Source organism: Phocoena phocoena, chromosome 4 (genome assembly GCF_963924675.1).
Source record: "Phocoena phocoena chromosome 4, mPhoPho1.1, whole genome shotgun sequence".
Classification (NCBI taxonomy): domain Eukaryota; kingdom Metazoa; phylum Chordata; class Mammalia; order Artiodactyla; family Phocoenidae; genus Phocoena; species Phocoena phocoena.
In genome coordinates, this window is record NC_089222.1 from 38,517,991 (window position 1) to 38,533,946 (window position 15,956).

General features: G+C 40.3%; 1 protein-coding gene across 1 annotated transcript in view; it reads left to right on the top strand.

Moving 5' to 3' along the window:
- Positions 1 to 14,166, top strand: part of LEKR1 (leucine, glutamate and lysine rich 1) — a 238,968-nt gene extending 224,802 nt beyond the window's left edge. The window contains exon 12 of the mRNA XM_065875811.1: positions 13,753 to 14,166. Coding sequence (XP_065731883.1) covers positions 13,753 to 14,166 — 414 coding nt within the window. The remainder of the gene's footprint in view (positions 1 to 13,752) is intronic.
- Positions 14,167 to 15,956: the final 1,790 nt, after the last annotated feature.

The following is a 15,956-nucleotide window of genomic DNA, read 5'->3' on the forward strand; positions in this document are numbered from 1 at the left end:
ATTATCTCATAGTTTCTGAGTGTCAGGGATCTGAATGTGGGGCTTAGCTGGATGCCTCTGGCTCAAGGCCTCTCATGAGGTTGGTGTTAGGTTGTCAGGGGCTGCAGTCTCATCTAAAGGCTCAACTGGGGGAGCGTTGGCTTCCAAGCTTACTTATGTAGTTGTCAGCAGGATTTATTTCCTCAAGGCTGTTGGGCTGAGAGCCTCAGTTCAATGCTGGCTGTTCGTCAGAGGTCCCCACTCAGTTCCTTCCAACATGAACCTCTCCAAAGAAGAGCCTACAACGTGGCAGCTAGCTTCCCTCAAAACAAGCGAGTGAGAATGAGAGCATGCAAGAGAAGGTGCCCAAGCTAGAAGCCACAGTCTTTTTGTAACCTAATCTCAGAAGTGGCATCCCACTGCTTTTGCTGCATTCTGTTCATTAGAGATGAAACAACAAGTCCAGCCCACACTCAACACAAAGGGATTGCACAAGGCTGTGAGTAGCAGGAGGGCAGGGATAACTGGGAGCCATCTTAGAGGCTGCCAATCTCAGGGCCTCTGGAGGTAATTTTGGCAAGAAAAGCTAGGCTAAAAGTGGAGAGCAAATATCTTTTTCACACAAAAGGAGCTACATTTGGAGTTCTTCCTGCTTGTTGTAAAAGGAAGCCACTTAGAGATAAAGTTTTATTTTTTTAAATGTGGACTTTTGAGAGATACAAGACACTGAGTTGGTATTTAAATGATCATGGATCATTATTGGGGAATAGAAAGAGATCAGCACAAAAGTAGTTACCTAAGGACATGCCTGAGGGCAGACTTTCCATTAGAAGTTAAATAATTACAACTGAACTGTAAGAGTAAATAATTAAGGCTGCTTCTCTGGTTAAGAATGCTAAAGTCCAGAATATTCTTATAAAAATAGGAAATGAGCTAATAAAAGTGATAGGAGTTATGAGCCAGAAAGAATCAAGGTTGTTAACAGGTAAAGTGAAAAGCACTACTTTTTTGTGACCATGCATTCCAGACACTTGAAATTTCTCAGGTTCTGGAGAAAAAAAAAGCTTCATTTAAGTGGAGAACAAATTCCCATTAAAAAGAAGATAAATTAATAGTCTAATAAGGAAGCTAATTAAGGGGAGGAAAGCCCTGCTCTCATTCAAGAGGCCAGAGAATGGATAGAACTTTGTTTTTAATTGTATAAAGAAAGTTCTCAAGGATAGGAGGAAAGCCATAGCCTCTAAAGGGCAAAATGGACATTCCTGCATGGAGCAGGGATTAGTGGAGAGCTGCCACAGAGACAAGGGTCAAGAAGGTGAGGCAACAAAAGGTGCAGGTCAATAAGAAGAAAGAAAATGGGAAGTAGAACTGTATGGGAAATGTAAATGTGAAAAGGGGCTCCCGAAATTCTATATAGGGCGAAGACACAGACATAAAAATTGGAACATTAAAAAAAAAAAAGTAGCAAGTCAGAAAAGAAACATAATATGTTAGAGAATAGGACATTATCATTTAAAGTCAGGTTAAAATAGATCACATGCTTCTTGCTGCCAGTTTTCCTTCCTACTAGCTCTGTATGAGTCCTATCAAGACAGTGTGGCCCCGATGTTAGGGGCCTTGTGATCCAGAGGAAGAACGTGGTAAATCTGAAAAAACAGTTCATGTACAACTATCAAAGGAAAGCCAGTACAGAGAGTTCAATACTTTTGTTATCTTAAAATTATAGATAAGGAAAACATAAGGGGCAGAAGTTTTAAATTCTACTACTTCCTGCAGCTATTTGATGAAAATGGAAGATTCAAAAATAGGAGGGATTGCTCTTGGTTAAACATGGAGAATTGAATGCATATGTTTATCTCTGCTTCCATGCCAAACACCACTAAAATGACAGTAAGTTAATAAAAAGTGAATAAATCCATAAGGAAAAAAGAACAAGAAAGGAGGTGACACTAGATGAAAAAGACGTTGACTAAATTTTGGAAAATGGAAAGTAAGGTATGGATGAGAGGTAATCAGCAGGCTACGGCTATTGAAACCTAATGCCTGTGGAGAGTGTGGGAGTATGCGGAATCCTAAAAGGAGCAAACCCAATCACGTGACATGACACTGGAAAGGCTCAGGAATTGAGGACACCAGATACCTCTGAAAGAGGGAGAGAAGAGTGGATCTGAAAACAGCGCTGTTTGAATTATTGTAAAAGGAGCAAATGGATGCTTAGATGCCCTGTCTAACCCCCAAGCGGCCCCCACCTACCATCCTGGCAGGATACCAAAGGTTTACACTCTAGAAAAACTGAATGCAGGAGGCTTTGGTCTTGAGGATACACAACAGCAGAATATGGGATAAGGCAAGAGCTGGACTGAAGGTCTGTGTATTATAGGGTGAGACCTCCCAGTCCCTAAAACCCACTCACTTTCCAAAACACAGACAACCAGGCTTATCTATCAATATCCAGGAAATTGGAGGAGCCTTCTGTGGCGAAATGAGCTAGCTCAAAAGAAAAGACCTCTGGATACTGACAATTGGGGTCTTTTAATTAAAAGGTTTTTTTTTTTTATTGGAGTATAGTTGCTTTTCAATGTTATGTTAGTTTCTACTGTACAGCAAAGTGAATCAGCTATACGTATACATACATTCCCTCTTTTTCAGATTTCCTTCCCATTTAATAGGTCACCACAGAGCACTGAGTAGGGTTCCCTGGGCTATACAGTATGTTCTCATTAGTTATCTATTTTATACATAGTTATCAATAGTGTATATATGTCAATCCCCATCTCCCAATTCATCCCACCCCACCATCCCCCTTGGCATCCATACGTTTGTTCTGTACATCTGTGTCTTTATTTCTGTTTTGCAAATAAGGTCATCTATACCATTTTTCTAGATTCCACATAATATGCATTAATATACAATATTTGTTTTTCTCTTTCTGACATACTTCACTCCATATGACAGTCTCTAGGTCCATCCACATCTCTACAAATGACCCAATTTCATTCCTTTTAATGGCTGAGTAATATTCCATTGTATACATACACCATATCTTCCTTATCCATTCCTCTGTTGATGGACATTTAGGTTGCTTCTATGTCCTGGCTATTGTAAATAGTGCTGCAGTGAACATTGGGGTGCATGTGTCTTTTTGAATTATGGTTTTCTCTGGGTATATGCCCAGAAGTGGGATTGCTGGGTCATATGGTAGTTCTATTTGTAGTTTTTAAAGGAACCTCCATACTGTTCTCAATAGTGGTTGTATCAATTTACATTCCCACCAACAGTGCAAGAGGGGTCCCTTTTCTCCACACCCTCTCCAGCATTTATTGTTTGTAGATTTTTTGATGACGCACATTCTGACCAGTGTGAGGTGATACCTCATTGTAGTTTTAATTTGCATTTCTTTAATAATTAGTGATGTTGAGCATCTTTTCATGTGCCTCTTGGCCATCTGTATGTCTTCTTTGGAGAAATGTCTGTTTAGGTCTTCCACCCATTTTTTGATTGGGTTGTTTGTTTTTCTGATATTGAGCTGTGTGAGCTGTTTGTATATTCTTAAGTAAAAGTTATATCCATGTCCAATCTACCCACTGAGACATATACCGGTAAATAAGCCCTTATGCAGGCACACAGAGCTTCCAGTAACATTTTGAAGACTCATTTTTAAGCCCAAAAAGCCAAGAATCCCCAACCATTTGAGGAGCACCTCTAACATGAAAGGCAGAAGTCAGGATCAAACAAATAAGCAAAAAAAGAACTCATAGGAGACAGATATAAAACAATGTGGGAAGCAAAAGTGAGCTTCAAAAAAGAGCACAATTAATATCCTTAGAGAGAAAAGAGAAGATATTGTATCCATGAAACATGAACAGAGGCTATTAAAAAAAAAAAGAACAGGTATGAGTATTAAAATACAAGAACTGAAATAAAAAATTTAATATTTGGCTTAGATGATAAAGATGAAGAAATTACCCAGAAAGTAGAAGGAAAAGGCAAAGAGATGGAGAGAAGAAAAGAAAATTAGAAGATCAAGCCAGGATGTCTAATACCTCATTAATAGGAGTTCCAGAAAGAGAGAACAGAGAAAATGGAAGGGAGAAAACTATCCAGGAACGAATCCAATAATTTTTCGAAGTACTGAAGGGCATTTCTATATTGAAAGGGTCCACTCAGCATGGTGGATGGCAAAGCAAACACATCATGAAATGTCATTACCTTAAGGACAAACGTAAGTACTTAAAAGCGTTCAGGAAAAAAAGAGGGGTCACTTAAAAGGGATTAGAAATCAAAATGGCATCTTTACAACAGCAGTAGAAACTAGAAGCCAATGGCTTCCAAATTCTGAAGGAAAATTTTTTCCAACCTAGGATTCTATATCCTGCTAAATCATCAATTAAATGCAAGTGTCAAGGATATTTTCAGACATTAAAGTTCTCAAAAACGGTACTTCCCTTGCAGCCTTTCTCAGGAAGCTGTTAGAAGATATACGACACCACAAAGAGGGAGTAAACTAAGAAGGGAGAAGACACAGGAAACAGGAAATGAGTGTTCCAGCACAGGAGAGAGGTAGAGGGATTCCCCAGGATGATGGTGGGAAGAAATCCAAGGATGACAGCAGTGCAACAGATTTAGAGAATAGCCAGGTTGAGTTCTGCAGAAGAATGGAGGGTTTTTAGAAGCATGTCTCTGATAAAAAAGAGAACTGATAGATTACGTGGAGTGCTTGAACATGTTGAGAGGATATTTACACACCTGTAAGTAGGTTTGGTGAAAAATTAGTTATCAACACCTAGAAAATTAAGCAGATAAGTAACGGGATAATAATAAACTCTAGAAGGAAACTTTGCAAGAAAGAAAATGTAATCATAGTACACTGCATGGCTAAGATGTACATAATATTTATATACTATAATCATATAAGGTGTGATATAGATTTGACTGAAAATTGCTATAGAAATTGGGAAGATTTTCCAATAAAATTGTGATAGAAGCTTCTCCCAAAGGAGCAGAAACATCTCCTAATGGGGGGAAGAGAAACAACTGTTACGAGTTGAAATAGGAAGTTAAATCCTTGTCTTTCGTTCTATGAAATCAGTAGATAACGACTTCAAAACTGAAAACTATGAGATAGCTGTATAATGATATTATTTAGGACTATGGAGACAAATATCATAAGAAACAGCTTAAAAACCTGAAAATGGTTGTTCCTGGGAGGCAGAACTTGTAAGTGTGAAGGAATACTTTATTTCATTATAATTTGATAGTATTTTAATTCTTAACTATGCATAATATATTACCTTAATTTAAAAAAATAATTTAAAATCATGGAAAGGAGTAAATTATAAAGAGGACCTGATAGAGAGGGCAGCAGAGGAAAGGATAAAGGACAAGGTTATAGAAGAAAAACCAGGAAAGTTATAAGTAAAGCAAATAAACAACAGAATACGAAGCTTAATGAGATATGTTTTAAGATTATGAGAAATTTAAAAATTAAGACAAAGCAGATTCTAGCTTAAATTTCAGTAACAGGTGCCTGACACACTTCTGTTTATTCTTCAAGTCTGAACAAAAGGAGAGCTCCTCCATGAACCCACAGAATCCCAGAGGCAAGCTTGGGTATACATCTGTGTGCCTAATGTGGCTGTTTTTGTTTTTTTTAATCTTACTTTTTTATTGAAGTAGAGTTGATTTACAATGTTGTGTTAGTTTCTGGTGTACAGCAAAGTGATTCAGTTTTATATATATATACATATATATGTATATATATATAATATACATATATATCCTTTTTCATTATAGGTCTAATGCAGTTGTTTATGCACTCATTTAACATGTAAATAGTTGTTTTCTTGTTTTTGCGGTACACGGGCCTCTCACTGTTGTGGCCTCTCCCATTGCGGAGCACAGGCTCCGGACGCACAGGCTCAGCGGCCATGGCTCACGGGCCCAGCCGCTCCACGGCATGTGGGATCTTCCCGGACCGGGTCACGAACCTGTGTCCCCTGCATCGGCAGGCGGACTCTCAACCACTGCGCCACCAGGGAAGCCCCAATAGTTGTTTTTTAATAGATGCTAAGAAGAAGTATTAATTTGGGTAAAGGCATACTTTCTGAGGGAGATGTGCTGTATTAGATGGGGCAGTCAGAGGACTCTCTGAGGAGATAATATTCAAGCAGACCTGAAGTGAGGAAAAGAACATTCCAGGCAGAGCGAACAGGAAGTGTAAAGGCCCTGTGGCTAGGAACATCCTGGGAACCTTCAAGAAACCACAAGGAAGTCAGCAAGCATTGCTGGTGCTTAGTAAGCAAGGAGGATGTGGTAGAAAGCAAGGTTGGAGGGGCCAATTCATGTGGAGTCTTTGAAGGCAGTAAAGACTTTGGATTTTTTTCTAAGTGTGATGAAAAGCTACCTGGGAATTTTGAACAAGTGAGTGACATGATCTGACTTATTTTTAGAGAATAACTCTGACTGCTTTGTGGAAAATAGGTTGCAAGGTGGCGGGGGGAGGCAAAAATGAAAGCAGAAAGACCTATTACAAGGTCCTTGAAAAGGTCTAGAAAAGCATTGATGGTCATCGTGGTAAAGGTGACAAGTGGCCAGATTTGGTATATATTTCCTAGATGGAGGCAACAGAAGTTGGAGATGGGTTGGATCATATGAAAGACTAGGAAGGGTCAAGGATAACTCCAGAGTTTGGAATCTCAACAACTGAGAGTGAAAGTGCCATTTACTGAGATGGGAAACACTGGTCAAGGAATACAACTGGGGAGGAATGTCAAGAATTTGATTTGGGACATGTTAACCTTAATATGTATGTTAGATATCCAAATGGAGGTGTTGAATGGGCGGTATGTTCAGGGGAAGGCTGACTAGAAATGCTGATTTCGGAGATGTCCACCTGTAGCTGATACTTATGCCTTGGAGCTGAATGAGATCACCCAGGGCATGAGGTAACAAAGAAGAGGGTGGAGAACTCTTCAACTCTGAGAGGCTGGGAGGAGGAGGAGACTAGGCCATGGTGACAGAGAGGGAATAGCTAGTGAGGTAGGAGGAAAAGAGGAGACCAACAAGGACTGTAAGGAAAGAAAGTGTCTAAGGAAAGGAGCATGCAACTTAGGCTCACAATCTCCTGTATAAGAACTTTGATTTCAGATAGGTTTTGGAATTCAACTTTGAATTTTAGAAAGTTAACAAAATGCACATGCCCCTGGAGATCTAGAGTAGCCTCTTCCATGCAGTGACATTAATATTTCTGCAGTGAAACACAGGAATGGCCCCACTGAGTGAAATAACAAGACTATCAGTCCAGTCAGATTTTATTACCAAATGTTACAAGTTAGACACATTTTTCTTTACTGAGCTTTTTGGATGTCAGAATTGTGGCTAATGCATTGTAGATGTGTATTTGCTTTCTTTCTTTACAACAGCTGTTTTTGCTGTTTCTGTTGGTTCACCTGACCATCTCTTGGCATCCTGGATCTGTTTTTGTTTAAAAAACAAAAAAGGAGAGTATATATGTTTCTCTATAGGATCACATACATAGAGAAATGTCAGGAAAAAGTGAAGGGAGAATTTTCCCCAAACTATTTACAGTGGTCACCAGCGGGGGATAAGAAGAGATGGGCAGAGGTTTCACTTCTTATAGCTTTTTTAAATTGGGGGGATTATGGATGACTTTTAAATTTTTTGGTGTTCTGAATATTTTCCAAATGTAAAGCCTATTTTAAAAAAAAAACCTATTTATTTAGGAAAGTTTACTAATACATCTGGTAAGGATGGGTCTAATTAAAATTTAGGAATACATACATTTGAAAACATAAATAGCTTTTCTGCAAGAGGGATTTGCCTAGTTTTAAGATATACATTTACTGTATTTCTGTATTTATTTGATATAGAGAAAATGCTACACATTTCTCTGGTAACTCCATTTATGAGGAACCAAAGTTAGTAAATTAAAAAATGAGTAGCTCTCAGTTTGGACCTGAGTAAAGAGAACATCTGAGTCTTTTCCAAAGAGTAAAGGGGTAAATGGGAGGTTCTCTAACTTCTGGCTCCACAGGGAACAGGACAGGATGGGGTGTAGGTGTGGAGGGGCTGTTCCTAGGGTTGGTTGGCAGGGGTAGAGGGCTCAGACTGAGGATCTCCAGTCATGGAGAGGCAGATCTAGGCAAGACTGTCTTTCACGTATTGGAGAGTCAGCCCTGATGCAGAGTATGGATGACAGAAATTTGACAGAATGAGGAAAAAATACGGAGAAATTGTTTTATGTTGTAGTTAATTAATACTAATTAAGTCTCAATTAAAATTGGCTTACTGACTTAGAAAGTAAATTCTGAACACTGTGTCTTCATGGGCTCTTCCCCTCCATCCTGAAAATCCGCTCTTGAAGCCTATCAGTCCAAGGGAGTATTGCCCTCTGTTTCTACTTCTGGTTTGAAGTCTGCCATAGTTATTTCACAGTGTCCATTATGTTTGCAAGCACAGAAATACAATTTTAAGAACAACCTGCCTGACATCCGTTTTGCTTCTTTCCTGAAAATTTATTCAGATTCTCCTTCATGCCTTTCCAAAGGGCCATTTCCACTGTTTTTCTGCAGTGTTTGGGGCTGATCAGATTCGTTGAACAGAAGCCTTAAATGGAAGTTTGGGCACGTGCTAACTCCTACTCATCTTTCTGGCTTCCACACCTTTTCCACAGTCTCCTTTCGCCTCAGCTCCCCACCCAGTCAGCCAGCCTAGGATAGATCTAGTTTGGGTTGGTGGAACCTGTATTCTGATCAACGCATGACTGGTTCAGACCTAACTGGGTGTAATAAAGCATGAACAAAGACACCCATCTGTGCTTCTTTTTCACTGAGGACTTGCCTTCCTGGCATGTTCCCCCCAAATTATGCCAAATACAGCTGATGGCCATCACAAATGGAATTCTCACCTTCAGAATGATCAAGTTACCCAGCAAAGCCTGCTCTCGCTTCTTCCACTGTTTTTGGAATTGAAAGCAATCCAGCTGTCTCTAAGGATAAAAATGAAAACAAACATAAAAATAAACCACTCTTACATTGCAAAGAGTGGGGGAAACTGGCCATTTTTTAATATTAGAAATTTCAAACAGATGGTGAGCTCATTTATATTTTCATTTTGAAATTTACTTTCCCCGTGGGAGTGCCATTAAGCCATATTTTAAGTCCATTCAAAGTGGCCTTCATCTGAAAATGTTGTAGACATAGCTATAGATAATGCTCTCAACCAATTGGCAGAGGTTAAGGACCCAGGAATGCTAGCTCCCCCTCTCCTAGACCACCCGAACCAAGGGGCCCTTGGGATAGGAACCTCCTCCATGAAAACTGGCCTCCTATCCTCCCTGCCTCCCATCCTGCCCACTCAGGGCTGCTTTCTACTGAGCTGGCAAAGCAATATTCCTTTGTTGCAGATTTGACAATGCCAGCCCCCTGCTTGAAATAAACCTTTCAATGACTCCATATGGCCCTCAGAATTAAGTTAAAACTCTAATATTTGCAGGTTGTGAAAGTCGTCCTTGATCTGATCCTGCTTATTCCTGCCTGCCTCAGTCCTGGTCTCTCCTCCCATTCTGCACTCTGCCCTTGAGTCACACTAAGCCATGTGTCATCCCGAGATGTGACTCTCCCTCTCTCACTGCCAGGAATTTGCACTCACTGTCCCTCTTCACCTGACTCATGCCTCCCTTTCCATTTTGACTTACAGTCTAGTTGCAATCCAGTGATAACACTATTTTACCATCCTAAAATATGGCCAAGATACTTTTACCTAAAACATTTAGAATGCTATAGCTTCACTGATTATACTCATGTTTGCCCATGATTTTCAGTCTTACTGAACATATTCCATCTTAGACATTTTCCTGTGTTGTTCAGTGAAAACACATATTAAAATTCTGCAGCAACACAACCTTACAAAAAGATCAACAACCCCAAAAGACAAACATTTTGCCTAAATTGCTGAAAGCGATCTAACCATGAGTGAATGATTCTTTTCCACATATGATGGAGTTTTCCACTAATGTGTCTCCTTGACTCTGGCCACATCTACGTGTGCTCTTGTCATGCCTTGTCACACACACTCCACCTCTGAAACAGCAGTCCCCTAAACTGGATGTGTTCTATTTCCATTTGTTTATTCCATGATTGAATAAATTCTAACACCTGAACTACATGTTGTACAAAACTGAGTTATAATCCAAATTTTAAAGGAAGAAGTAATGGTGGCAAAGGATATACAGATATTGTAAGACTCATCTGAGATTTCATAGTGTTTATGACAAAGATAAAAATAGAAGTCCTATCTTTGGATCCTGTTCTCAGTTTAGAGGTTCTCCTGGTTTGGGGAATAAGAGAAAAGAGAGAATTTGTCCTTTGTTCTGGAAACTAATAGCCTTGAAGAAGGATGAGTTCCAGAGCAGTGGGCCCCAGACCAAGATGGTCAGCAGCTCTTCCAAAATTCAATTTGGAGTTGACAGGTAGAATGGGTGCTCCCACTGTACTTGTTATGGGGACATCTCTGGGTTTGCTCCACCTTTCCATTTCCTCCTTCAGTGTAGTGTCACTTGCCCCAAATAGCTTTTAAATGACTTGCTTTATGGATGTTTTCCATAGGGCACTACTCCTTTCCTTTGAGACTTGAATTTATTTATTTATTTATTTATTTACTTATTTATTTGTGGCAGCGTTGGGTCTTTGTTGCTGCGCGCGGGCTTTCTCTAGTTGCGGTGAGCAGGGGCTAGCTACTCTTTGTCGCGGTGCGAGTACTTCTCATTGCGGTAGCTTCTCTTGTTGCAGAACATGGGTTCTAGGCACGTGGGCTCAGTAGTTGTGGCTCACGGGCTCTAGAGCACAGGCTCAGTAGTTGTGGCACATGGGCTTAGTTGCTCCGTGACATGGGGGATCTTCCTGGACTAGGGTTCAAACCCATGTCCCCTGCATTGGCAGGCAGATTCTTAACCACTGGGCCACCAGGGAAGTCCCTGAATTTAATTTTAGTAAATGGATTGAATTTTATTTTTCTTTTAATGAGAGCCGTTGTCATCACATCACCCATCATTTTATCCTTCCATATTTGTGTATCTTTTATTCATGTCACCCATTTATTGACCACATTGTTAACTTCTATAATTTTTTTCTTTTATATATTCACATAAAGTTAACTCTTTCCCATGGCTTTCTTTTTTTGTTTGTTTGTTTGTTTTTTGCGTTATGCGGGTCTCTCACTGTTGTGGCCTCTCCCACTGCGGAGCACAGTCTCCAGACGTGCAGGCTCAGCGGCCATGGCTCATGGGCCCAGCCGCTCCACGGCATGTGGGATCTTCCTCGACCGGGGCATGAACCCGTGTCCCCTGCATCGGCAGGCGGACTCTCAACCACTGCACCACCAGGGAAGCCCTCCCATGGCTTTCTTAATCAAGAGAGTTTTTATACTAACTTATTCAAAGCCCTGTAAATCTAATCACTTCAATACATTTTGCCTGTTTACTAGTGGGGAACAAAATGCATTGATGCTTTTTCCTTTTAAAAGAAAGTTTAGTTTAAGTTTAGAAAAGTTGGGAAAAACCAGATGTGATGTCTTACTGTTTTTTATTGCTTCAGTGTTCTGGAACAAAATGGCCCCTGCATGCTTGATATAATTAGACAATTAATTTAGGCCTAGGCAGCTTGGAGCCAGGCTCTGGAGGCAGGCAGGGACCCCACCATTTCAAAGCTGGGTTACTCTCAGCAAGTTACATACCAGTGTGATCTTCAGTGTCTTTCTTTGTCAAATATAATTGTTGGGAGCAAGAAATGAGATGGAGCCTAACAAGGCACTTTATTAACCTCTTCTCTAGCCCTCCCTCTCCTGCCTTTTTAACAAGTATTTCAGGAAGAGTTAATGAGAACCAGATGATAAAGCCACAAACACCATCCTTGGTCTCCTGTTCCTCCAAAATAATAATAATAACTGGAAGCAAGTAATTAATCCCCATGATTTGAAAAAAAATGTGAATATATGGCTCATATATGTCTATTACTAATATATGTAAATGATGAGGCTTTGTTTGACCCAGACATGCCACTGATTTTATAGAATATTAGTATACAACGGTTAATGTGAAATTGCTCCATATTCTGCAACTTTAATTACCAAATTTGGAATTGGATGGAGTTCTGACCGTAATCACAAGAAACTCAAATACAGGAAGATGCTACTTTCCCTGATGCTTTGTTATTTAGTTCCACTGACAGCAGATTAGTCAGTAAGCCCTTAGGAGGATGCTTTCCACTGAGCCTCAGACTTGGGAATGCCTTGGCTGTTTTTACAAACAAGCTAACCTGATGGAAAGTCATTTTCAGCTGAAGAATCCTACAGCACAATCACTTGAATTGTGTTTACTTATTTGGATACCATTTTGAAGTGTTTACTTTTCAATCTCTTTTTTGACATCCTGCAGCCATGAATGTCAGGACATTAGGGAGATCCAAGACCTAATTCTTACCACGGGGCTTGAAGTAATTTTGATGAATTCCATAGATGAAAGATGGCTATCATTCTTCAACTAGAAATGTAGAGTCTCATCATTTGAAGAAGTTGCAATGATCTCTAGTCTAGTCACATGCTTGAAGCTTAAATTTGCTCCAAAACCTCCCAGTCAAGTGAGATTCAACCCTTCAGAGTATCCTTGGACAGCTCTGGCTATTAAAAAATGCTTCCTTCTCTTAACCCTCATAGCTTCCACCCTTGGCTCCAACCAATGTTGGGGACATAAAAAGCAGCTCTGCTCAAACTTGTGATGCTGCAGACTTCTTGAGGGCAGGAACTGTATCCACTACAGCTTCTAGTAACTTGATACATGATTGCCGAGTGGAGTTCAAAGCAGATTTTGTTCTTTATTTCAATATATATCTTACAAAAGAGCAGATCATCAGTATATTTAAGTTCTACTGAGAAAGCATCACATAAAATTACTGATTTTATTATCTAAATGCTAGAGCTGATATATTTTATTCTTTCAATTTTATAATTCGAGCAATTTTTATCTGTCACGTACTGCAGTTTCCCTTCATTATAAAATAACATACTTGGGACTTCCCTGGTGGCACAGTGGTTAAGAATCCGCTTGCCAATGCAGGAGACATGGGTTCGAGCCCTGGCCTGGGAAGATCCTACATGCCGCAGAGCAACTAAGGCTGTGTGCCACAGTTACTGAGCCTGTGCTCTAGAGCCTGCGAGCCACAACTGCTGAGCCCGCGTGCTGCAACTACCGAAGCCCGTGCGCCTAGAGCCCGTGCTCCGCAAGCCCCCACTTGCCAAAACTAGAGAAAGCCCGTGCACAGCAACGAAGACCCAACACAGCCAAAAAAATTAATAAATGTGTTTAAAATAAATAAATAAATAAAACAACATACTTAATTGCACTACAGATATTAACTACAGACGTCACATGTGCAGGACAGACTGTCTCAGGCCCAGAGGAGTTGAAACCCCACTGAAGTAGGCATTGGGCATTCTGGGTTCTAGCACCAACTCCACCACTATCACCTGAGTGACCCTGACTCTTGTTTCCTCTTCTGCAAACTGTGAGGGTTGAACCAAATGTTCTCTTAAAGTTCTTTCCAGCTTTACAGGTCATTTGCATTTTTGACTTATTTGTCCCTGTCAAAGAACACAGACCTCTGATTTCCAGTTCAGTTCTCAATTTATATTGCCAGTAACTATCCATATGTACACTGTTTAAAGCTAGGGCTGCTTTTTCTTTCCTTTTTTTCATTGCAGAACACTTTTCTTCAGGAAACAGTGCGTAGAGAGTGTGAAGAACGCTTTGAACTGACGGAGGCTTTGAGTCAAGCCAGAGAACAGCTCCTGGAGCTCAGGAAGCTCGGCGGACGGTCACCCCTATCACCATGCTCCCTCAGCCAGGGCAGCCTAAGCTCCTCTGTTGCAGTTAGCAGCAGTCAGGGAGAGAAGAGGCTCGCAATACTGAACTCCGAAATGAGAATCAAAATCCCCAGCCTGCACGGAGTGTCGAAACCCACCACCTCCCCAGCCTCAACTCAGCCCAGCAGGGTCAGCAGCTCAGGTTTGCCCACCCTCCCCCAGCCACACCCTCCCCGGGGTCGACCGTCTTCAGTCAGTGAGACCCGGCAGAGACTGGCTGTAATTCTGCAGAGGAGACTGAGTCAGCAGTGATGGAACCAAAGTCAGGAGCAGCTCCACACAGCATGCCTGTCTTTCCCAGAGTCCAGAAACTCACTGTACGAGGATGAAAAGGATCAAATTACTACCACAGATTAAGAATGCATACTTACAGATATTTTTAACAAGACAGTTGGAAAAGCTAAAGAATTGTGAAACCACATTTTCCAAGAGCCCTTTGAAACTGCAACAGATAATGAAGTTGTTGGTATTCCAGAGGGCCAATTTCTATATTTATGTATTGTGTGTTTCGATGTGCTCTATGAATATGCCCTTTTAGAGATCATAGGTAAAATTTTTCACCCATAGCATCTTTTCTACTTTTTTGCACCATTACAAGCAGATCTACTTCCACAAAATAATAATAATAATAGATTTTATTGGTTTTGTTGGTGTTTGTTGAACTGAATAGGTTAAATAGATGTAATTAGTATTCCAAATAGAAAATAAAAGGACTTAATCCTTAATTTGATAATTTTCAAAATGCTTATTCAAATATTCACAAAGTTCTTCATAATCAAAACTTTCTCTTTTTCACCTCACAATCTAACTGGTTAATCTAATTTCTTTCTTTCTTTTTTTTTTTTTTTTTTTTGCGGTACGCAGGCCTCTCACTAGTGTGGCCTCTCCCGTTGCGGAGCAGAGGCTCCGGACGCGCAGGGTCAGCGGCCATGGCTCACAGGCCCAGCCGCTCCACGGCATGTGGGATCTTCCCAGACCGGGGCACGAATCCATGTCCCCTGCATCGGCAGGCGCACTCTCAACCACTGTGCCACCAGGGAAGCCCAATCTAATTTCTTTTTAAGTGTGGTCAGGAGTAATGATAGGTAATCTTTAGGAAGACAGTCTGGGGACCCTCTAGAAAAAGGGACAGAAACTCCAATTCAAGAAAAATTGGTTTATTTCTCAAACTATAGAGATTATTTTCGATAACAAGGAGCCTGGCCGTGAAAATATTACTTGGTAGAGATTTTCTGCATTGAATGCTTTTTGGTATTCCAGGTCAGATTTTGTTTTAACTAGTATTCTGGAGCCATTGTGTAGAGAACTAATTCATGACAGTTTAGTAGATGCACGTAGTGCTAATTTGGGATTCAAATTCATTACCCCTGAAAATAGGCATCTTGTTAAAATGTTTTCTATTTTCAGAGTGAAAAATTAAAACCAGAAACCAGACCAGCTATTTTACGTAATCTTAAAGCTTCAGGCTCCTCCTGTTTCTTAAAACACAACTCTTTACCTTATACTAGTATTTATTTATCATTTTATCCATCTAATAACAGTGTATTTCTCTTCCATGACTGATTTTACTCAAATCCTTCATCTGACTGCATCATAGATATCCAGGCTTCTTACTCCCAGATTAGAATGATACTAACACGTGTGAAATATGGCACTTAAAATTCTGCTATTTGGCCACCATATAGATGAGAGAATCCAAAGGTACTTGGAATCCCTTCCATGTGCAAAAAAAGTAAAGTTACTAATCAAAATCAAGTTTATATCCAATCTTTCAAAGGATTGATCTAATCTAGGGTGTTTTAACCTCAAAAAATTCCACATTAGCACCACTAACTTCCCTGACTAGTTTAAGTGAGCCCATCGTGTATAAAGTCTTAACAATGCTTGCTTTTGTTTTTCAGAGATTGACGTACTTATAATGCATTTGACAGGAGAACATAACGTCATCTAATGGTGGTGCTGGAGTGGATCTTAGAGGCCAACCCCAACAATCTCTCTCTTTTTTTTGCCAGTTTGTTCGTGTTTTATTGACGCCTGGATGC